The sequence below is a fragment of the Choloepus didactylus genome, chromosome 10 (assembly GCF_015220235.1).
Source record: "Choloepus didactylus isolate mChoDid1 chromosome 10, mChoDid1.pri, whole genome shotgun sequence".
NCBI classification, from domain to species: Eukaryota; Metazoa; Chordata; class Mammalia; order Pilosa; family Megalonychidae; genus Choloepus; species Choloepus didactylus.
The window spans coordinates 11,318,555-11,340,194 of NC_051316.1; the positions used below are offsets into that span (position 1 = coordinate 11,318,555).

Below are 21,640 nucleotides of genomic sequence, written 5' to 3' on the forward strand. Positions count from 1 at the left end.
TCACATCCGGCGCACCGGGCCGGAAACCTCCTTTCCGGTTCCCGAGACCGCGCTCCGGAAGTGAGTCACCCTGCCAACAACGAATATGGCCGCCCGGCCCATCCGCCGCAACTGTTAGGGGACAGAATGTGGGCGCGAACCCGGAAGTTGCCCGGCTCAGCCATGGCGGCCGCCCGGGGGCGTGGCTTCCGGCGGCCGGCGGCGGGGAGTCGAGGCCGTCGGGCCGCGCGGAGTGTGCGGCTGACAGGAGCGCTCCTCCCTCGACGCCGGAGGCAGCTGCCCAGGCCGGGCCCGGCGGCCATAGGCTCGCGTCGCCGCGTCCCGGGCCCGCGAGGTGCCAGGGCTGCGCCGGGGGATGGCCGAGGGGAAGATGGATGAGAATGAATGGAGGTACCACGGCGAGGGCAACAAGAGCCTGGTGGTGGCCCACGCGCAGGTGAGGCGGCGGTCTGTCGGCGCGGGTCCGCAGGCCGCGCTCCTGGGCCGCGGGGGGCTCCGTTCCTGCCCGGGTCGGGTTCCCTGCACCCCCAGCACCCCCCACCCCGTTGCTGCTCCGCGTCGCCCCGGCACCCCCTCCCTGGTTGGGGGCCGCTAACCCTCAGCACCCCTTCCGCAGCCCCTCCAGGCCAGGTCCCGCGTCCCCCCAGCACCCCTCCCGGCTGCTCTCCCACTACCCCGCACTGGATCCTGGGGTCCGGCTCCGTGTCCCCCTAGCACCCCCTCTGGGGTCCGGCTCCGCGTTCCCCCAGCACCCGCTGTCGGTTCCGGGTCCACGTCCCCTAGGCGCTCCCTCCTGGTCGGGTTCTGCGATCCTCCAGCATTATCCTCTCCCGCCCCGTTCCCCACCCCCCAACGTCCTTCCCCTCGGGCCGCCCACCCAGTGGTCGCCGCGCGCGTCCCCACGGGGTTCCGCCGCCGCCAGCCCGCCTGTGAGGCAGCGGTGGGGTGAAGGCTGCTCGGTGAGGCCGCCCCGTGGTGGCGGGAGCCGGGATGGAGGAACCGGGGCAAAACCTGGAGGAAGAAGCAAGCCCCGGGGATGCTCTTTTCTCCTGATCAGGCCTGTGGGAGACTCTCAGAGCTGCAGCTGTTGGTCGTGGTGAGGGAGCACTGCCCGCAGATTCTCCTTCAGGGTCTTTGACACCCTCCGAGTGGAGCCGAGCTTCTGCCCTTTCTTAATTTAATGAGCTTCAGAAACTGTACCCTCTGAGTTCAGCAATGGGATCAGGTGAATTGACGAAGAGTAGCTTACAGATTTGCATGAGGGCCCGGCCCAGGTCTTTTTGATGTGGCCTGCTGTCTGATACAGTCTTGCAGGGGTGTGGCCAGCTGGGAGAGGCAGGGAGGCCAGGAGAGGTGTGATGTAGGGGTTTAGAGTTGCTGGGCACTGGGTGGAATCCTAGTTCTGCCACTGCCTGGCCGAGGTTCAGTTTCTGCCTTTGTAAAGTGGAGCTGGTAATACAATCCACTTGGGGAGTTGCTGCAAAGATGAGATGAGCTCGGAGCTGACAAGGAAATACTGAGTAAGTGATAACTGTTACCCCCTTGGACCTAAGAAGAAAGCAGAAGAAAGCAGAGCAGGAAAAGTTAAGGGCCTGACCCAGGCAGCTGATAAGAGATGATGCAGATACTGGGTGCAGTCCTTGTCCCTCCAGTCCCGCCCCAGCTCTGTTTTTACTGTGCCCAGGGCACTGGGTGGGCTGTGGTGTAAGCTTCAGATGTCCAGGTGGCCCCCTCAGGTTCTGCCTTTGAACAGTTGGGAAACTGAAGAGCTGAGGGGACATGCTTTGCTCAAGACCTTTAGATGAATTACTGATGAACAGGGGTAACCTGAAGATGTCCTCTGTGTAGTCTGCTGGGCCCTCTTGGTTTTCAGGGGCAGGTGAAGTGAGGGTATTGGAATAAAGTCCCTTTCTTTGTAGGTTCCCATTGTGATCCCCTGAGTCCTTTCACAAAACGAATACTCATCTTCACATTCCTTACTAGGGTTGGCTGGGATATTTTTGTCTGCATTTTATATAAAGCTTAGGCATCTTTTAAGTGGGGCATTTCAAAAGTAATCGCAGACAGAGGAGAAAGTTCCAGATGCAGTGTAGAAGGACACACAAGGTTGGAATCTTGGAGGCTGCTGGTACAGTCACCTCTGGCACTCGGATCCTCTCTGCACTCTCCTTGGCAACTGTGTGTCACCCTGTCCTCTGTGCGGCCAGCAACTTCCCTTGTTGCACAGCTCCATTCGTCAGGGTTCTGTTTCCTCCTCCTCTTTCTTCATCTTCTTCTTTTTTTTTTTTTTCAATTGTTTTTAACTTATTTCAGTAGTAAGGCTCTCCTGGACTTTGTTATTCATTCTTTATTTTAAATCTTAATTTGGCTTATTCTCACTTCTGGTTGGTGGTTGGTTTTTGTTCATTTGAACTTGAAGATTATAATCACGAATTGTACCATGAGAATACCTTTGCTGCCAAGTTAAGGCCCTAAGTTAACAAACAGGCTGTGCCTTTGCCTGGTGTAAATAAACTGAATTGTGCTCCTCAAGTGATCAGCCAGATGCCTTCATGATTTGCCTCCTTCTTGAACCTTCCTTGCCCACCCTGCCCTCTTAGTGGTGCTTGCTCTGACCGTGGCCTGAGGAGGAGCTGAGAGCCTGGGAGGCAGCTTTTTAGTGCCCTGTTGGGGCTTTGTGTGGGCGAGTGGGGACAGCAGGAATTCCTGCTCCAGGGGGTGCTGTGGGCAAGGCGGGCACCCCACATGGATGGCCCTCCCTCCTCTTGGGAGTTGGCCAGCCTTCCTAGAGGGCACACTCTTTATTTTATGCCTTCATTTCTGCCTCAGATGGTAAACCCTTGCTTCTTCACTTATCTCCTCAGATGCGCCCTCCTTCCTTCCAAGGTAGCAGGGAGGCTAGAGGGTTGCTTTCTCTGAGAGGGCCTCATCTACTCTTGGAATTGGAAAGAGCCTGCAGAAGGGACTCATCTGGTTTTCCCGCTCTTCAGCATAAGACTAGGGCAAGCATTCAGACAGCCTGTGAACAGATGGCAGAGCCCTCCACTTCCCAGTCCTGAGCCCTGGCCTGCAGGAGCTGAGCTGCTTGCTGGGGAGCTTTGCTGACGTGTTGTCACCTGTACTAGGAGGAATGTGGTGATGGTCGTCATGAGGGTGGCAGCCTGCCACACTGGGGCTGAGAGAAGGCCTCACTGAGAGCCACACTTGAGGAAAGAAATCTGGGAACCCAAGAGGGGCCTCCAGAAGCGCACAGTGTGGTAGGGTGTTCTGAGGAGTGGGTGGTGAGAAGGTGAAGAGCGTGAGGCTGAAAAGGTAACTGCAGGCCAATTCCTCGGAGCCTGCATGCTGAGGCTGGAGTGTCAGTTGTCAGCAGCAGATCTGACAGACGATCGTGGGCTTCTCACTGCTCCTTCGCCTAGAGACAGCTTTGGCCATCGTCGGACAGCTTGACCCTTGTACTCCAGTTTTGCCCGTTGGCCCGTCTGCTGTTTCTGATAGCCATCAACTTGTTCCTGTGCCCTTCGGCTGCAGCTGTGCAGTTTAACCTTTCCTCCTGCCACTTCACTATTCTCAGCCCTCGAGGAATCTCTGACATGCCTCCCTGGCCTGGGTGGTGTCCTCTAGTGGGTCCCTGGCCTCACGTCTGTGGACCCTGGCAAGGACATTTCCCATGGGGCAACATCCTTTCCTTCCTGCAACCTGAAGACACCCACTGATTTTGGGTGTCAGCAGCCACGTCATCCTTTTGCTCATGCCGAGCCTGGGGCCAACCAAGGCACATGGGTGGCTCTCATGTGAGCTGTGCTCAGGTCAGATTTCTCTTCTGCAGGAAAGCATCACTTTTACATTGTCACTTTCTTTTCTTAGCCTTCGTCTTGTTGGTTTTGGCTCAGCATCCCAGCCTGTGAAAGGTCACTTTAAACCTGAGTTGGCGTTCGATCTCTTAAGCGGCTTCCAGGTCCTGGCTGTTTGCTCTCGGTGGATGTGAGTGGGTGCTCGGGGCAGACCCAGGCAGAGCCCTTTCTGGCACTGCCTAGACCGTCCAGGCTGCCCTTGACCTTCGGGTAACAGTGGGCAAACAGTTGCCCACCTCCTTCATTCTACTAAGTTTCTTTTGGGCAGTTTTCTTCTTGACAGAGGTAACTGACCTGCCGACCCAGAACATTTCAGAAACAGTAATGAAGCTGCTTGTTTTCAGCCCTTTGGGTTTTATAGCTTTTCTAAGATTCCAATCTGTGCTTGGGATTATTTCTGCAGTTGTTCTGGTGCCTGGGGTAGATTTTGTCTGGGCCTTGAAGAGTCAGAGCATAAGCAGTCAGGTCTCTCTTCTATCTCGCCTTTCATCATGGGTTTCAGGATTTCTGGTTTGTAGATAACAGTTCTTAAGGAGATGTTGGAAGCAAAATAGGAGTTCCGTTTTCTGTTTCTGTTTTTTTCCCCAACCATATGGCATATTTTCAGGCTCCGAGACACTCCCTTTAATTTTTGCCTGCACCTAGTTGGAACAGTCTTAACTATTCATTGCTTCTAGAATTATTCCTAAAACAAGAAGTCATGATGTACTCTGTTTTTGAGATTTTTAATCTTCTTACAGGTTGATCCCACTTACGTGAATTCTTTCTTGATGTTGTCCTCCTTTAACACCTGAACCTGTCAGCTTTGTATGTAGCCCTCTCTTTTTTATTTCTGGGATTGTTTGCAGTTGAGTGGCCAGGGGACTTTATTCCCAAACTGTGTTCTCCTTGGAATGTCTGTCCTTCAGACCGAACTCTTTGGACTCTGCCTTCCTAATACTTCAGGATGTTTGTCCGTCTGGGTCTGGCAGCCCTTACCTTTACTTTCACGCCTTCCAGGATTACATGGTCACCTTTCCCCACAGCCCCAACAACAACCCCTTCTTCATTCTTGGTCAGAATTAAGTCAGAATGGTGGTTTCCCCAGCGTACTTCCTCTGTGAGGCATGAGGGCTGCAAAGATAAGGAAAGCGTTCTCTGTTTGCCTGCGGAAGGGCAAGACTGCAGCGTGATCCCCCTGTCCCTCAGTGCCTGTTTGGAAGTCTGCACCCTGCAGTGGGGCCGTCTCCTTCCTTCAGGCCTGCTCACCTTTCTCTCTTAGGCTTTCCCTCTGGACTTCTTTACACAGGACTTTGCTTGCTCTTGAGGCTGGCAGGCATCATCTGTCCCTTTGGGCTGCTTGTCCCCCTGCCTGAGAAGGAGGAATCCTGGCCGCCAGGCTCTCCTGGGGCTGTAGTGTTGGGGTCCCCTTCCTGGCTGGACCATCCTGCACCTCGTTCGCCCTGCTGAGCCCCTCGCCCATCCACCTGACCAGCTCATGCCTGTGTCTACTTGAAGCCACACGACAGCCCGAGAGGTCAAGATGAAGCAGCTGCAGTTGGGGCAGGTCAGTGCCCTGCCCAGCCCAGGTGGAGCAAGATCCAGCCAGCTGCAGCACCCCCCACCCATGCTGTGGCTGCCTCCTCCTGCCTGACTTCTGTGTTTTCACCTGCAAAGTTCCAAGTTCCTCTTTCTGCAGAGCATCTTCGTGCGTCTTTGTCCATCACACCTGGCTTTGTAGTTTGATCTGAGCTTCGTGGTTCATGCTGAAGCCTGGCTGTTCCATTGGAGAGTCTCCTGTCAGAGCCCAGCACCCTGAGTGTCCTTTGGACCTGAGGATGGAGCCCCCCTGGCCTGTGTCTCGTTCTCTGCTGTTCCTGGGAAGGCGTTTCAGGCCATGTCGACACAGGGACCTCGAGTGGCTGCAGCAGGTTGGATGCTTGGCAGGCGACTGTGACACTGAGAAGAAACATTCCAGATGTGGGCCATGATGGTCCCCTGGGGTGGCCTCTGTGTGGTCTGTGAGCATAGCAGGGAGGGCGGCCTCACTGGGAGGGTGGCATTTGAGCTGCCCCCACCTGGGAATCGTCTTCACGTTTCAGGAGGAAGCAGGGCTGAGCCCCCTTTCCAGAACGTCTTTGCCTCCCGCAACCCCAGGACAGGTTCCCGAGGCTGACGATGCCATCTGTGGGTTGTGCTTGTCTGTTTTCCCTTCCCTGGAAAGGTTTCTGGTTTCAGCTTCTTCCTTGGGGTCTCCTCCCTGTATCATCCCTCATGCTGATGCAACTGACGGCAGCCCCCAACCTCCACAGGGAGGTTGTGCACTGGGCCAACACCCCCAGCATGGGAACCCCGAGGGCCCCCAGGCAGCAGCCCCCTCTGTCCTCAGGAAGGGCTCCACTCACACGTACCTCTCCTGCAGGCTGACAGTTGGAAAATGTAGAATATTAGAAGGAAGAATGTAAAAAGTACCCAGTATTTCCCCACTCAGAAAACAACCACTTTTATTAACACTGTACTTCCTTCCTATCTTTTTCTTTGTGCTTTTACTGAGTAGTGAAGAGAGCTCTGTTCCTTGTCTTCAACTTTTTCAACTTGACTTTACAGCTTAAATATATAGAAAATCCTTTGTGCATGTGGTCTTGTCCCTTCTTGCACTGTTGCACATTCAAAATTTTGCGCTTGTAACCTATTGTGAGCTGTACTTTATCGAGTCTGTTTGTGTATAGATCTCCATCCACTTTCCTGCTGACTCAGGCTGGGTTTTCCGCGTGGGTCAAAGGGCCCTCCCGGCACCCTTGCCAGCCCTGGATGCTTATTTCAACACTTCTGCTACTTTTATGAGTGGCAAATTGTAGCTCTTAACTTTTTTTTTTCCAATTCAGTTTTATTCAGATATATTCATACACCATACAATCATCCATGGTGTACAATAAATGGTTCACAGTACCATCATGTAGTTGTGCCTTCATCACCCCAGTTAATCTTTGAACATCTTCCTTACACCAAAAAGAATAAAAATAAGAATAAAAAATTAAAGTAAAAAAGAGCACCCAAATCATTCCATTCCCCCCATCCCACACTATTTTTCATTTAGTTTTCTCCCCATTTTTCTACTCATCCATCCATACAGTAGATTGAGGGAGTGTGATCCACAAGGTTTTCACAATTACACTTTCACCCCTTGTAAGTTACATTGTTACACAATCATCTTCAAGAGTCAAGGCTACTGGGTTGCAGTTCGACATTTCAGGTATTTACTTCTTATAGTTCTTAACTTTTAAGGTTACTTAAAATATTACATGTAACACTTAACATTTTAACGTTATTCAATATGTGTATGTATTTATATATACAGGCATGCCTTGTTTTATGCGCTTCACTTAATTTGCTTCGCAGATACTGCGTTTGTTACAAATTGAAGGTTTGTAGCAACCCTGTGTTGAGAAAGTCTTTCAGTGCCATTTTCCCAACAGCATGTGCTCACTTCGTGTCCCTGTTTCACACTCTAATTATGGCATGTACATTGTTTATTTTAGAAATAATGTGATTGCACACTTAATAGATTCCAGTCTAGTGTAAACATCACTTTGTATGCACTGGAAAACCAAAAATTTCTTGTGACTTGGTTTCCTGCAATGATCCAGAACCAAACCCACCATGTGGCTGAGGTCTGCCTGTCTATATATTGTACCTTGCGTCCTTCCTCTGCTCATTGGCTTTCTCAGCTTGTTAAAATCATTGAATTCTCCTATACTTTTCCAGACTTTTCTGTGATCAAAGATGTAAGAGACATGGCTTAGGTCTTGTCCTGCTCTTGATAAGAAATGCGCATTCTGGCCCCAGCCTGTGGCCTGTGTGCAGAAATGTTCATTAAGGCTTGCCTTTATGGATCTTCCCCTTCTCGTCACTCTTTTCATATTTTACCTTAGACCTGAAGAGGTCAATTTCAAATACCTGGTGTCAGATATTTGGTGCAAAAGGAAAGGAAGTATTCCCTTCAGCTAGCTGGCATGAGGCCTGGAGCTTATGACTGAACTCAAGTGCTTGGTGGGCTCCTTAGGGTGCACTCTGCTCTAGGGGGAGCAGTGCCCTCTTGGAGCAGGTGGGGGCTCTGTGAGCTGCTACCGCATTGGGCTGTTCCCTGGGGAGACCCCTGGCCCTGCTCTGCCTGGAGAGCCCCCGGGGTCCCGTTGCAGACTGTTTCTCCACAGGCCCCGTGGCATGTCACCAAGCTGCCCTGGCCTGCGCTGGTGGGGTCTTGTTTGGCCTCTCACCAGGGGAGTCGTGGCGACCATACGAGCAGACGAGCTGGCAGTCTGGGTGCTTCTCTGGCACAGGTAGGGTCAGAGTGGGTCAGGCTGGCCCTGCGGTGGCTTTTCTGACGATGGCTCTTGAACACTAAAGGATGTCTGTGGAAAAAGCACCATTTTCCTTGAGATGGCCATATCCCTACATTTAACATGTCTCGCCTGGTCTTGGTTTTGCTTCCCTAGCGGACTGGGAAGGAGAGAGATTTGCCTGTGGAACCTTCAAGATGGTTGAGAGGAGGCTGCCTCAGGGCCTGCTCCCTGCCTCCCTCTGGCCCTGGCTCCCACCCCCCACCCTGGCCCCTCAGCCTTGGCCAGGAAGCAGGTGTCCTGCTCCGCCAGGGCTGCGTGACGGGTGACGCATGGTGGTTCAGCTGAGGCAGCAGGGAGTTGTCTCACAATTTGGAGCCAGGAGAGCCTCAGCTGGATACGGGTGGGCCATGTTTTCTCTGAATTCCACGGCGCCGTGGTGGTGGCTTCGTCTCTGCCACTGTCACACGGCACTCTCGCTCTCCTCCTCTGGCTTCGTCCATGTGGGGTCTTTCTTCGAAGGTCCTGTTCACAAATGTGTTCACAGAGTGGTCTCTGTGGGGACAGGATTCAGTCCCTAACAAAAGAGGCAGTGGAGACCGTCCTCTCGGGCCCTGGTCCCCCTGTGGAGCTCTGCTCCGTCCCTCCATGAAGCTGGCCTCGGGGCAGTGTTTCCTCCTCAGCGCCCTATCTGGAGTCAGGCCTGGTTTGGCAGGCTGCCCGTGGCTATGCGGGGTGGCTGGGAGCTGGACTCCTCCTGGCTTCACTGCTCTTTCTGTAAATAGGGCCAGTGTTGCCTTCCTCGAGGGGGATAGTGTGGGGAAAGGATTATTGTAGGAATGCAGCACAGGGTCTGGCGCAGCTGGTTGTTGTAATAATAATAATAAATACTACTGTTGGTACTGATAAATGCTGGTGGGAATAGTGATGCTGTCATTTAGTATAGGCAAGAAGGAGAGGGGGTGTCATCCCCCAAGTCACCTAAGGCTCTGCTGTCTCTTCTGAGTCCCACATACAGTTTTTCTTTGTAGAGTGCCCTGTACAGTTTTGTTTTGTTTCTTCTTCATAGTAGAACAGAAAATGATTCTCTGAATTACCCCATAGTTGTGTGTGTGTGTGTGTGTTGTGTGTATAATGATGCAAAGGAAATCCATCATTTCCATTTGTAAGTAAACTGAAAACACCAGCGTGTCTTGGTTTTGGCACCAAGCTTTGGGAATCTGGATCTGTGTTCAGTGGGGGAAGCGCCCAGCAAAGGACTTCTTGTTCCTATAGTTGGCATTTTGTTCTTGGGCCCACTGAATCCTTTCTGTCATGCTGATGCGGGGAATTCCTGCATTGCCCTCTGGCTCCCAGAGAAAGTGGATGCTCTTGTGCAGCTTATTAGTTGCCTGGCAAATAGAGAGGTTGTTTTCCTGTACATGTGCATGAAGTCTAGCAGGGGCTTGGGCCTGGCTCTTGTGGGTGTCAGGGAACCCCCACTCTGGGAACCTGTAGGAGGGGATGGTGGCAAGGGCTTGAAAGGCATCTGTGTCTGTGTATGCCTGTCGGGACTCCGTACCTTTTCTTATGACGTTGCGTTTCGGGCCTGGCTAGGCTTCTCCTGGTTGATTTTTTAATTTTCCTCACTTACACTTGCACGTTGCTGGTCATGTGTCATGGAATCCCCACTCGATGTAAATGGAGACTAACTGTGTTTGGTGTATAACTGGTGGCGGAGCATTGGACCCTGTGTGTTCCGGTTTGCTAAAGCTGCCAGAAAGCGATGTACCAGAAATGGGTTGGCTTTTACAATGGGTTTATTAGTTTACAAATTTACAGCTTTAAGGCCATGAAAATATCCCAATTAGGGCATCAATAGGACTATACCTTCTCTGAAGAAAGGCCGATGGCTTCTGGGCTTCCTCTGTCATGTGGAAAGGCACATGGCTAGAGTCTGCTGGGCCTCTCCTGGGTTTAGCTTCTGGTTTTTCCTTTGCTTTCTCCAAAATGTCTCTGGGCTTCTGTCTTAGTTTCTCTCTCTCAGCTACTATGCGTCCTTATTTGTTTCTCCTAGGACGTTTCTTTCTAAGTGTCTGGGGTCCTCTCATCTTTTCTGGGTCAAATTCTGGATTTCATCTCTTAGTTTCTCTCCTTGTTCTGTTTTCAATGGCTGTCTCCAAAATGTCTCTGGGCATTTGCTTTCTAAGTGTCTCAGAACTCTCTTTAAAATGCCTTTGCCTTTTATCCTTTCATAAAGGACACCAGTAAAGACGATTAAGACTTACCTTGAGTGGGTGGGGTCACATCTCCCTGGAAATAATCTAATCAAAAGGCCCCACCCACAATAAGTTTGCACCCATCAGACTGGATTAAAAGGACATGGCTTTCTGGGGTACATAATAGATTCAAACCAGCACATCAGGGAATGGGCGTAAATTGAGCAGACACTGCCTGGAGCAGTGTGCCTTGCCCGGCAGGGGAGTGAGTGCCCTCTTGGGGAGGCTGGGTTTCTGGAATGTTGTCTAGGAAGAGGGTTTCTGCATATCAGACTGTGTTTTTCCTTGAATCTTGATGGATTGTAGTTCCATTAACCTGATCATCAACCAGTTGATTCCCTCAGTCAACTGTTAGGTTGGCCTTGGATGGGGCAGGGGGGACAGTAGCAGCCCATGAGCCACTGTCCCCGGCTTCCCTGAGTCTAGCCTGAGGACTCAGGGTGTGACAGCCCTCCAGCATATGGATGGAGCATTCCGACAGGGGACTAGAGTCAGGGAGAGGGGCCAGGGCATTCGAGAATAGCCCAGGTGCAAGGAGGAGAGGGGTGCCCAGAGCCCCAGAGGGGCTGGGGGTGGGGGGCAGCCCGGCTGCCAGGCTGCGGGGCCAGACTGAGCCTCAGGGACCCTGGCCTCTGCCAGGGACTTCGTGGCTTCTTGGGCATCTTCTGGTTTCGGGAGCTGTGCTTGCCAAGCCTCTGTAAGCCCAGCCAGCCCTCCAGCCAAGCTCTGCCCAGGCATCGGCCCCAGGCACAGTACCCCCAGGTCCGCTGAGCAGCCTCCTGCCCGACCGTGTGGGGCCTCGCTCTCCAGAGCAGTGTCCTCACAGTGCATTGCTGTTGCCAACCTCCCGGCCCTGCTGCTTTTCCGGGCCCTGCACCCTCCCCACACCTGCTGGCCACTTCTTCCTGGACACGTCCCAGGCCGTCCTATCAGGAACAGCCTCTGCTGCCACCTGCTCTCTGCCTCCAGTTACTTGGCTGCGGCCACACAGTCAGCTGTGCTTTCTGTACTGTGTGTCCACAGCACCTCCTCCTGCTCCCCAGGAGAATGGCTGTCTCAAAGCCTACCCATGTTGAAAAAAATTTTTTTAATATTCTTATAAAGTATGTTATATGAACATTGTGAAAAAAAGTTGGAAAATTCAAATAAAAAGTTAAAAAAAATTATCCCAGTTCCTGCTACCTGGAAGCACTGCTGAAATTGTCAAATATCCTTCCAGATTTTTTTTTTCAGTATTAACAGATCACCCGCATATTTTATTTTTATTTTTTTAAGTAAATTCAGTTTTACTGAGATATATTCACATGCCATACAGTCATCCATGGTGTAAAATCAACTGTTCACAGTACCATTATATAGTTGTGCATTCATCACCCCAATCTATTTTTGAACATTTTCCTTATACCAGAAAGAATCAGAATAAGAATAAAAAATAAAGATAAAGAAGGACACCCAAATAACCCCCTGCATCCCACCCTATTTTTCATTTAGGTTTTGTCCCTATTTTTCTACTCATCCATCCATACACTGGATAAAGGCTTTCACAATCACACTGTCACCCCTTGTAAGCTACATTGTTATACAATGGCCTTCAAGACTCAAGGCTACTGGGTTGGAGTTTGATAGTTTCAGGTATTTACTTCTAGCTATTCCGATACACTAAAACCTAAAAAGTCACCTGCGTATTTTATTTTTAAATCTTAGTTTTAAAAACTTTTTACACTGAAGTAGACCATACTCACTGAGAAGTGTTCAGAAATGAAGTGTGCCGCTTGATGCGTGACCACAAAGTGAACGGCTCATAACCCCATGACCCAGATGAAGAAACTGAACATCACTCACCCCTTGGAGCCTCTCTTGGGACCCTCCCCATCCCCACGCCTCTTCTGAGGCCGCATCACCAGAGGCTGGCGTTACCTGGTTTTGAACTTTATCTAAATAGAACATTACCCATATGTGTGGTGGCTTTTCTTTCTTTTGGTTGGCTGTTTTACAAAAATGGATTGCTACGCTAGACGCTAGATAAGCCCTGCTCTGCACCTTTCTCATGTGTCAGTCTGTGGCGACTGCACACATACCTGTAAATACTGACCTCCCTGACTTCCTTTAAATGACTGCCCGGTGCTCCGTTGTCCGGTCTTGACCATCCTGCATCTAGCCATTCCCCTGTTGTTGGACATTTAGGTTGTTTCCGTCTCATTTGGAATTTTGTCAGTGCCTTTGTATGCTACAGCTAAAACCCCTCATGCACCATTAATTCCTCCCTGAAGATGAGCTCCTTGAGGGGGGCCTGCTGGCTTCGGGGCCTGGGGTTCTGGTCGCCAGGGCCCTGCCGTGTATGTCCTCTGCGTGTCACTGAAGCTGTGCCCCCTCCCCGGTGTCAGTGTCACCCTCGGGCCTTCCTGGCGCCCGCGCCGTTGAGCACCCGCCGTGGGCTTCATCCACTGAGGACCAGTGGCCCTGAGCTCACCGGGTGACTGGCCTCTTCTCCCAAGCCCCTGCCGCTGTCCTGGGCCGTGAGCAGAGGACTAACCAGACTTTGCTTTATTTTCCAATAGCGCTGTGTGGTCCTGCGCTTCCTGAAGTTTCCTCCAAATAGGAAGAAGGTAAGCTTGGCGGGTGTGTGCCGCCCAGTCATTAAAACACTTATCTAAGAAAACTTGGGTTTGTTTTTTCTGATGCAGAAGTGTTAATGCTGTTTATTAAAATTTAAATATGACACAAGCATTTGATGCAGAAAGTGACGTGTCCCTCATTTTTTATTCACCGCTTCCCTGGCTCCAGTGCTTTGACCCTCGTGGCCCAGAGAATGGTGTCGTGTCACCACTGGTGAGTGGTGTGTGGGGCTAAGTGCTGTTCCAGCGTGTGGGCTGGTGGTGGGATGCCTGGGCTCAGGCTTGGCATTGCCGTGGTGATCTCTCGCCCCTGCTGCCTCTGTTTCCCCATCTGAGGGATTGGAGCTGTGAAGATAGAGTCTCTGAAGCTGTGGCAGGCAGCCTGAGTTACAGGTCAACACTGCTGGGTCAGTCAAGTGTGCTGACAGGTGTCTCAGGAGCAGAGAAATGCAAGTAAAATGCATGGGCCACCCTTGGAATAAAACCATGGCTGCTGCTTGGCAGGCTGGTCTTGGCCCCTCTCCTGACACCAAGTCGCAGCCGTCTGTGCTCTCTGCCCCATGACATGGGGTAGGCGGCAGCTGGAAGCCCGGTCCGGCTGTGGCTGTCGGGTTTGTACCTCTGGCTCAGGTGGCCTAAGGGGTGCAGCTGTGACCGTGTTAAATGCGTGCCTTGGACCCTCCATGCCCAGGCACTGTGCTGGCTCCTTTCACCCCCTCAGCAGCCCTGTAAGGGAGGGAGGGGTGTCCTCATCCTTGAGCTAACGGGGGGCACAGAGGCCTGCTGAGGCTCGGTCCTCTCCCAGGGGCCCAGGTGAGGCTAACTCGAAGCCCTAATTCTCACCCCAAAACCCAAAGCAGAAGCTGCCCACATTGGCCGCACTTGCAAGCCGTGCCTTACGAGCCGTGCCCTGCGACCCCGGGGTTCTTGTTTGAGAGACGACGGATATGGTGGGAGCATGGAGATTGGGGGGCTTGAGGTCGGTGGCGTGGGAGGCTGGGGTCTCAGTGAGGCACTGCCGGGACAGCGGGTCAAGGTGGGTAGAAAGGGGGGGTGCGGAAGGAGGGGCGCAGCACAGGGACTTGTGTCCTGGGAAGGGAAGGTGGGCGAGAGCTGGGCCGTGGCTGCCTGTGGGGGCTGTGTGTGGTCCGCCTCAATCCTGAGGACCCAGCCTGGGGCGGGGAGGGGAGGGAGCCGAGCTGGCCATGTCAGGCCCCGGCGTCCCCACACAGCTGGCTGAGATGGCAGCCAGCACGGGGACTTGGCACGTGGCTCCGCTTGCCCGCCTCAGCCTCTGAAGTGAGGGTGTGGAAAGTGCCTCTTCTGTGGAAACCAGCCATGAGTGGTGGCCGCCTGCAGCCACTTCTTCCTCCGCTCCTTTCCCCTCCGTGACCACAAAGCCCACAGCCAACAGGGCAGCTCAGCCCCGTAAAGGCCCGACAGCCCGAGCTTGCCTCCATCAACTTTTTCTGTTTACATTTATTCTGGGCACTGTCTTCCAAGGCCATAAACTGCTTTTATTTATTATATAAATGGTGTAACGTGATACTGGCTGCATTATCAGTGGGAGGTCATGAGGTAATCCTGTTGATAAGAAGGGGCTCTTCCAGCAACATCCCCTTTGTCAGAAGCGCCATTGCCACAGCTTTGTGGGGCTGCAGGGTACATTCTAGGGCCTTCTCTGGGGCTTGGTTCTGATGACACAGGCTGCGCAGGCAGGACGGCGGGAGAGGGGCGGAGGGGATCTCGGGGTTCTGGCTTGGGGTGGCCAGCCTGGGGAACCTATGACTGGCCCTTAGGACACTTCTGGGACTCCTTTGGGACAGACTGAGTGACACGAGGTGTTTTCCTGTCTCACCCAAATCTCACTGGCTTTTTGACTCGCTAAGAACCTCCTACTGGGGGAAGTAGTTTATTCTAGATTTAGAGTTTTGGGAGGTGGGAAGTTTTCAGAGGACTTCTTGGAGGCTGTGGCCCCTGCTCGATCTCCCGTGGAGCCGGGGAGAGGGATGTGCTTGGAGCCTTCGGAGGCGGCTGGGCTGGCCCCTGCATGCTGTGCTGCGCAACTTGGCCAGGCAGGAGCCACGTGGCATCCAGCCGGGGTGCTGCAAGGCCACCCGGGGACCAGCTTAAAGACCCCCGGGGGGGGGTCAGGGGGAGGCCCTGGGAGGTCTGGTGGGGCCCAGGCACGGGTGACAAGCCCCTGGCACACCTTGCCGTGTTCCTCACACTCCCGCAGGCCTGCTTCTGAGGTAGACCTGGGGGTGGTTGAAAAGTGCTGGCCCCCTTCAGGGGTTGCCCTGCTCTGGGGTCCTGGCCAGTGAGGCACTCCTGTGCTTTTCTCCTACAGGCCTCGGACGAGATACTTCAGCACCTGCAGAACATAGTGGACTTCAGCAAAAACGTCGTGAAAGAGTTTTTAGGGGAGAGCTCTGTGCATTGTGGGGTAAGTGACTTTAATCGCGGGGTTGAGGCTCATGGGTGTGTCCAACTCGGATGATGCCGACCCCACAGTTGGATTTAAACTCGGGGCTTAACCGTCTTCCCTTTGGGGAGTCCTCCAGGCCGGCCAAGCCCTCTTCTCATCTCCTCCACCGTGAGGGAGGCGGAACAAGTGCCCTTGTCCCCATTTTCTCAGAGGTGCTCGGAGGCTGGGCAAGCCCCCGCCTCTGGGCCCCTAGCCCCACTGCCTGGCAGGATGGAGGTGCCGCCGTGTCCTCAGGGAGGCGCTCTGCTCAGGAACAGCCCTCGAGCCATCGATTCGCCTAAAGGGATGCGCCCTCCCAGCAGCTTCAGGAGGGGAGTGTGGGCCTCGCTTTGGGGCGGTGGCCCAGTGGGACTGAGGGCCTCGCCCGACTCCCCGCCCTTCCCAGGTGGGTGGTCTGAGGTGGCCTCGAGGAGGGCCTCTTCCAGGTGAGCGTTGTGGCTAGGCCACATGGCGCGGGAGGCAGCTCGGGAAGCCGCCCTGGCTCTCTTCAGGGAGTGCCCTCCGTCCTCGCCCTGGTGATGGCGGTTCTCATGTCTCAGTACTGATCCCTCCCAGGCCTCACTTCTGTCGGCCTTGCTGCTTAGCTTAAGTCAGAACCCTGAGCAGAACAAGCGAATGAGTGCATCATTCTGGACACAGAGAGCTCTGCCTCGGTTACCCCAAAACTTATCAGTGCCCTAAAACAGCAGTAAACATGGTCTTGCGCAGTTTCTGGGTGTCTGGGTGTCTCACACGGCTGCTGCCAAGATGCCATCAGGCCCTGGCCGGGCTGGGGCCCTTGGTCCTTTGCCACGTGGATCCCTCGCTGGGGCTGCCTGAGTGTCCGACTACCCGGTGGCTTCCCCCAGGGCGAGGGACCCAAAGTGTGGCGAGGCAGAGGCCACAGTGTCTTTCCTGCCCTCACTCCGGAAGTGGGGAGCCCGTTCCCGCCGCCTCCTATGGTTATCAGGTCAGCCCCTGTGTCCTGGAGGCGGGAGCTGCGGAGCCTGCTTGGAGCTGCCTATCACTCCATCGAGCTCCCAGCAACCCTGTTCATTTTTGTTTTGGTTATTTTTAGGTTAAATTTAGATTAAATTTTAATATATCTCAATAAAATTGAATTTTTAAAATCACTTTCATTGAGATATATTCACATACCCTACAATCATCCACAGTGTGCAGTCAGTTCACTCCTATCATATGTGGGTGCATTCATCACCACAATCAATTTTTGAACATTTTCATTACTCAAAAAAAACTAAAAGAATGAAAATAAAAATGAAAGTAAAAAAGAACATAAAAACATCAATACACCCCTATTCTTCATTTATTTTTGTCCTCATTTTTGTACTCATCTATGCATACACTGGATAAAGGCAGTGTGAGCCACAAGGTTTTCACACCGTGTAAGCTACATAATTATATAATCACCTTTAAGAATCAAGGCTCCTGGGTTGCAGTTCGACAGTTTCAGATATTTTCTTCCAGCTATTCCAATACACTAAAAACTAAGAAGGGATCTCTATATAACACCTAAGAATAACCTCCAGAATGACCTCTTGGCTACATCTGACATCTCTCGGCCACTGAAACTTGATTTCGTCTCATTTCACATCCCCCGTTTGGTCAAGAAGATGTTCTCAATCCCATGATGCTGGGTCCAGATTCATCCCTGGGAGTCATATCCTGCATTGCCAGGGAGATTTACACCCCTGGGAGTCGGGTCCCACGTAGGGGGGAGGGCAGTAAGTTCACCTGCTAAGGTGGCTTAGCTAGAGAGAGAGGCCCACATCTGAGCAACAAAGAGGCACTCGGGGAGACTCTCAGGCACAATTATAAGTAGTCACCAACTTATTTTTAAAAGCTGGATTTTAGGAAGAAAGACTGAAATCCAATCCCGCACATCCCACGCATCTTCTTGGATCACCAGTTCACTTCATAAGTACTGGCTGCTTTCATTTCACAAGTTTAGCCTTGGTTTGGGTGGGCCTCCTCCCTAGGGAACCCCTGAGGGCCGGCCTGGACGCCCCACTGGAACACTGCCTGGTGAGAGCTTCTGCTGGGCTTGTTCTCCCTAAGGGAGGGTCACCTGCCATGTCCTCTCCAGGCCCCTGGGGCTCCTTGGACTTGCTGTCCAGCCACCGTAGTGGACAGAGTGGTTACCAGAGGGGGCGCTAGTGAGGCCCGTGTCTCTGTTGGGCACAGCCCTGAGATCCCAGGCTCGGCACCCAATGCCACATTTTCTTAGGAGAAGTGCTGCAATTTTGACTTTTGGGGGTCCCACTGGGTCTCCAAGGACGGTTCCTTTTAAGTGAACACTTGCTTTGTGCTGGGGGCTGTGCAGAGGGCCTGGGTTGGTCACCTCACTTCCCACCGGGTCTGGAATGCCTTCCCACCAGGGCGATGGCCGGGTTCACGCTGCTTCGTGGATCTGAGTCAGGAGTCGGTAAAGGTGGACAGAAGTCAAGAAGGATACCCAACGCCAGTGTTTTATTTTGACATGAAGCGTGAGGATATCCTCTGAATCAAATCAGTGATTTCAAGTTGTTTAGAAGAAATGCAGTTCTTTTTGGAAACCACCTTCGTGACTGTTGGCCTGTGCTGGGCACTGGGTCTGGAGCAGTGGCATGGGGCACATTTGGCTCTGGATTTTTTTTGGGGGGGAGGTAGTAAGGCAGTGTGATAACTTTAAAAATAATTATTATTTTTTAATTAGACAAGTTGTAAGTTTACATAACAGACATGTAAAAATACAATGTTACTATATAAACCCCATTTTTGACACTTTGCATTGTGTGGCATCTTTGTTACAGTCGATGAAAGAATATTAAAATATTAACTAAAGTCCATAATTTCCATTAGGTATATTTTCCCCCATATACCACCCTATTATTAACACCTTATACTAGTGTCGTACATTTGTTATAACTCATGGAAGAATATTGTTATATTTGTACTATTGACCACAGCCATCGTCCACAACATGGTTCACTGTGTTATAGTCAAGTTTTATCTTCTAACTTTCCTTTTAGTAACATACATGACCCAAAACTTCCCCCTTCAATCACATTCACAAACGTAATTCGACACGGTTAAGTACACTCACAATAATGTGCTACCATCACTGTTATCCATTTCAAAACATTTACAATGAACCTAAATAGAAATTCTGCACAAAGTAAAAATCAGTTCCCCTTTCTCTATCCCTATTCTATCCCCTAGTAGCTTATATTCTAGATTTTAACCCTATGAGTTTGCTTATTATAATTAGTTCATATCAGTGAGATCATACAATATTTGTCCTTTTGTGTCTGACTTATTTCACTCAATACAGTGCCCTCAAGGTTTCTTCATCAACACATCTTTTTTTTAATGGTTTTGTTTTTCTACCATACATTCCATCCTAAGTGAACAATCATTGGTTCCCTGTTCAGCACCATCAGCACTATCTATATAAGGACATCTCCGTTTCTTCCACAAAGAAGGAGGAAGAGTCAAAGAAGATAGGGATACAAAAGACAAAGAAAAGAGAAAGAGAAACAAAACATGACAGCTGGGAAGCAACAAAAGGAAAGATAGCATTAAACTAAAGTAGAAGAAAGAGTCAGACATCACCAATGCCAAGAGTCCCAAACCCCTCCTGTATGTCCCCCCACCCATATGCATTGAGGTTTGATATATTGCCTTTGTTATATTAAAGGAGGCATAATACAATGTTTCTGTTAATTATAGTCTCTAGTTTGCATTGATTGTATTTTTTCCCCAATACCATCCCATTTGTAACACCTTGCAAGGTTGACATTCATTTGTTCTCTCTCATGAAAAAACATATTTGTACATTTTATCACAACTGTTGAGCACTCTAGGTTTCACTGAGTTATACAGTCCCAGTCTTTATTTTCCCTCTTTCCTTCTGGTGTCCCACATGCTCCTAACCTTCCTCTTTCAACCATGCTCACAGTCATCTTTGTTCAGTGTACTTACATTATTGTGCTATCATCACCCCAAATTGTGCTCCAAACCTGTCACTCCTGTCTTTTTCCCATCTCTCTGTAGTGCTCCCTTTAGTATTTCCTGTAGGGCAGGTGTCTTGTTCACAAACTCTCATTGACTGTCTGTCAGAGAATATTTTAAACTCTCCCTCATATTTGAAGGACAGTTTTGCCAGATATAGGATTCTTAGTTGGTGGTTTTTCTCTTCCAGTATCTTAAATATATCACCCCACTTCCTTCTTGCCTCCATGGTTTCTAATGAGAAATACGCACATAGTCTTATCAAACTTCCTTTGTATGTGATGGATCACTTTTCTCTTGCTGCTTTCAGGATTCTCTATCTTTGACATTTGATAATCTGATTATTAAGTGTCTTCGCATAGGTCTATTCAGATCTATTCTGTTTGGGGTACGCTGCGCTTCTTAGATCTGTAATTTTATGTCTTTCATAAGAGATGGGAAATTTTCATTGATTATTTCCTCTATTATTGCTTCTGCCCCTTTTCCCTTCTCTTCTCCTTCTGGGACACCCATGACACGTACATTCAAGTGCTTCATGTTGTCATTCAGTTCCCTGAGATGTTGCTCATATTTTTCCATTCTTTTCCTTATTTGTTCTTTTGTCTGTAGGATTTCAGGTGTCTTGTTTTCCAGTTCCTAGGTGTTTTCTTCTGCCTCTTGAGATCTGCTGTTGTATGTCTCCATTGTGTTTTTCATCTCTTGTGTTGTGCCTTTTATTTCCATAGATTCTGCCGATTGTTTTTGTTTTTGTTTTTGTTTTTTTGAGTTGGAATCATTTTAATATTTAAAAAGAAAAGGTGAGCCCTGACTTCTTTTAAACACACAAAGATCTAACAGCCAAAATGTGCAGAGGAAATGAGCTTCTGCTCTGTCCTCCAGTCTCCATCCTGTGGTCAAGGCTGCTGCCAGCCCTTTGTCCTCCTGCCCATCACATCTAGGGATTCCAAGTGGCTGCCTCACACTATAGCTCTAATGCATTTTTGTCTGTTTCATAAACTGTGTACTTGTCCCTCCCCACCATCTCCAGTCAAAAAAACACACACAAAAAACCCAAAAACAGTTGTTAATGGTCAGGGGTTCCTCCCTCCACTGGCATTAGTTCCTCCCTCACAATGTGATAGCCAGGGGTCTTCTGTTTAGGAGCAGTTTAGTGAGAGGGGTAGAGCCAGTGTTGGAGTAACTGTCTGCATGGCTGCACTCTGGAATCAGAGTGAGGACAGGAATACATCAGGACAGTGTGAAGGCCACAGTTGCAAGTTGGGAGTCTCTCTGTGAGAAAGTAGGAAGACTTCTTCCCATTAGGTTTAGATAAGATCAATATGCCAAGGTTTAAAAAAAGAAAATCAGCAATTCAAACACTATTGAATTTCAAATTTCTCCCACCAAGGCAGCTCACCTATAGCAGTAACAATCTAGATCTTTCCAGGGAGTAAAGGCAGACCACCCGGCATTCCTCCTGAAAGCCCTGCATTGGGCCCTAGAAGTATCTGCCGCTGCTGCAATTGCTGCTGTTGCTCCATTTGCAACTTCTCAGTCTCAAAAACAACAGGAAGAACCAGGATCATAAAAGATATGGTCCCAATCCAGAAGGCTGCCATGGAAAACCTGTACATTTTTTGAGCCACAAAGAGGGAGAGATCAAAAGTGGCTCCAGCCGCAGACTGGACCCTCTCCGGGAACATCTCTGTCAGACTCCACAGTCTCTCCACCAGGGTCTCATCTAGCTCCTTGTCATCGCCCTCTTCTAGCTCCTCTTCAGTCTTCTCTGCGTCGCCCTTCAGGAGTAATTTGTCCGGGCACAGTGATGACACAGGGCTGACAGCAGGGGTGGCAGCAGCCATGTCTGTCTCCAGTTGTTTTTCCAAACTTTCGATTTCTACCTTGTTTGTCCAGTTTTTTCTTTATAGCCTTCATCTCTTTTGCCTTATCTTCCTTAAACTTATTGACTTAGTTTTTGAATTGATTTGATTTGAAAGATTTCTTTGAATATCTTTAATTGATTGTTTCATTAAAGTGAAACAGTATCTCAACTGTATCTTAATTGAGGTGTAAGCTTGTTTCTTTGACTGGGCCATATCTTTGTTTTGCCTAATGAATTTGTAGTTTTCTGTTC

General features: G+C 50.7%; 2 protein-coding genes across 6 annotated transcripts in view; one reads left to right on the plus strand and one right to left on the minus strand.

The window, feature by feature from the left end:
* Positions 1-206: 206 nt before the first annotated feature.
* The window catches only part of IPPK (inositol-pentakisphosphate 2-kinase), a 62,102-nt gene continuing 40,668 nt past the window's right edge, over positions 207-21,640 (plus strand). For 3 of the 5 annotated variants that reach the window (XM_037796953.1, XM_037796950.1, XM_037796955.1), the window contains exons 1-4: positions 207-436; positions 12,990-13,037; positions 13,216-13,260; positions 15,397-15,492. In XM_037796953.1, the coding sequence (XP_037652881.1) occupies positions 356-436; positions 12,990-13,037; positions 13,216-13,260; positions 15,397-15,492 (270 nt within the window). In that variant the 5' untranslated portion in view covers positions 207-355. The remainder of the gene's footprint in view (positions 437-12,989; positions 13,038-13,215; positions 13,261-15,396; positions 15,493-21,640) is intronic. The other 2 variants (XM_037796954.1, XM_037796951.1) reach the window with 1 other exon arrangement.
* Positions 20,940-21,368, minus strand: LOC119504637 (mitochondrial import receptor subunit TOM22 homolog). Its single transcript, XM_037796964.1, has one exon. It carries the CDS (start codon positions 21,366-21,368, stop codon positions 20,940-20,942), a length of 429 nt encoding a protein of 142 aa, XP_037652892.1.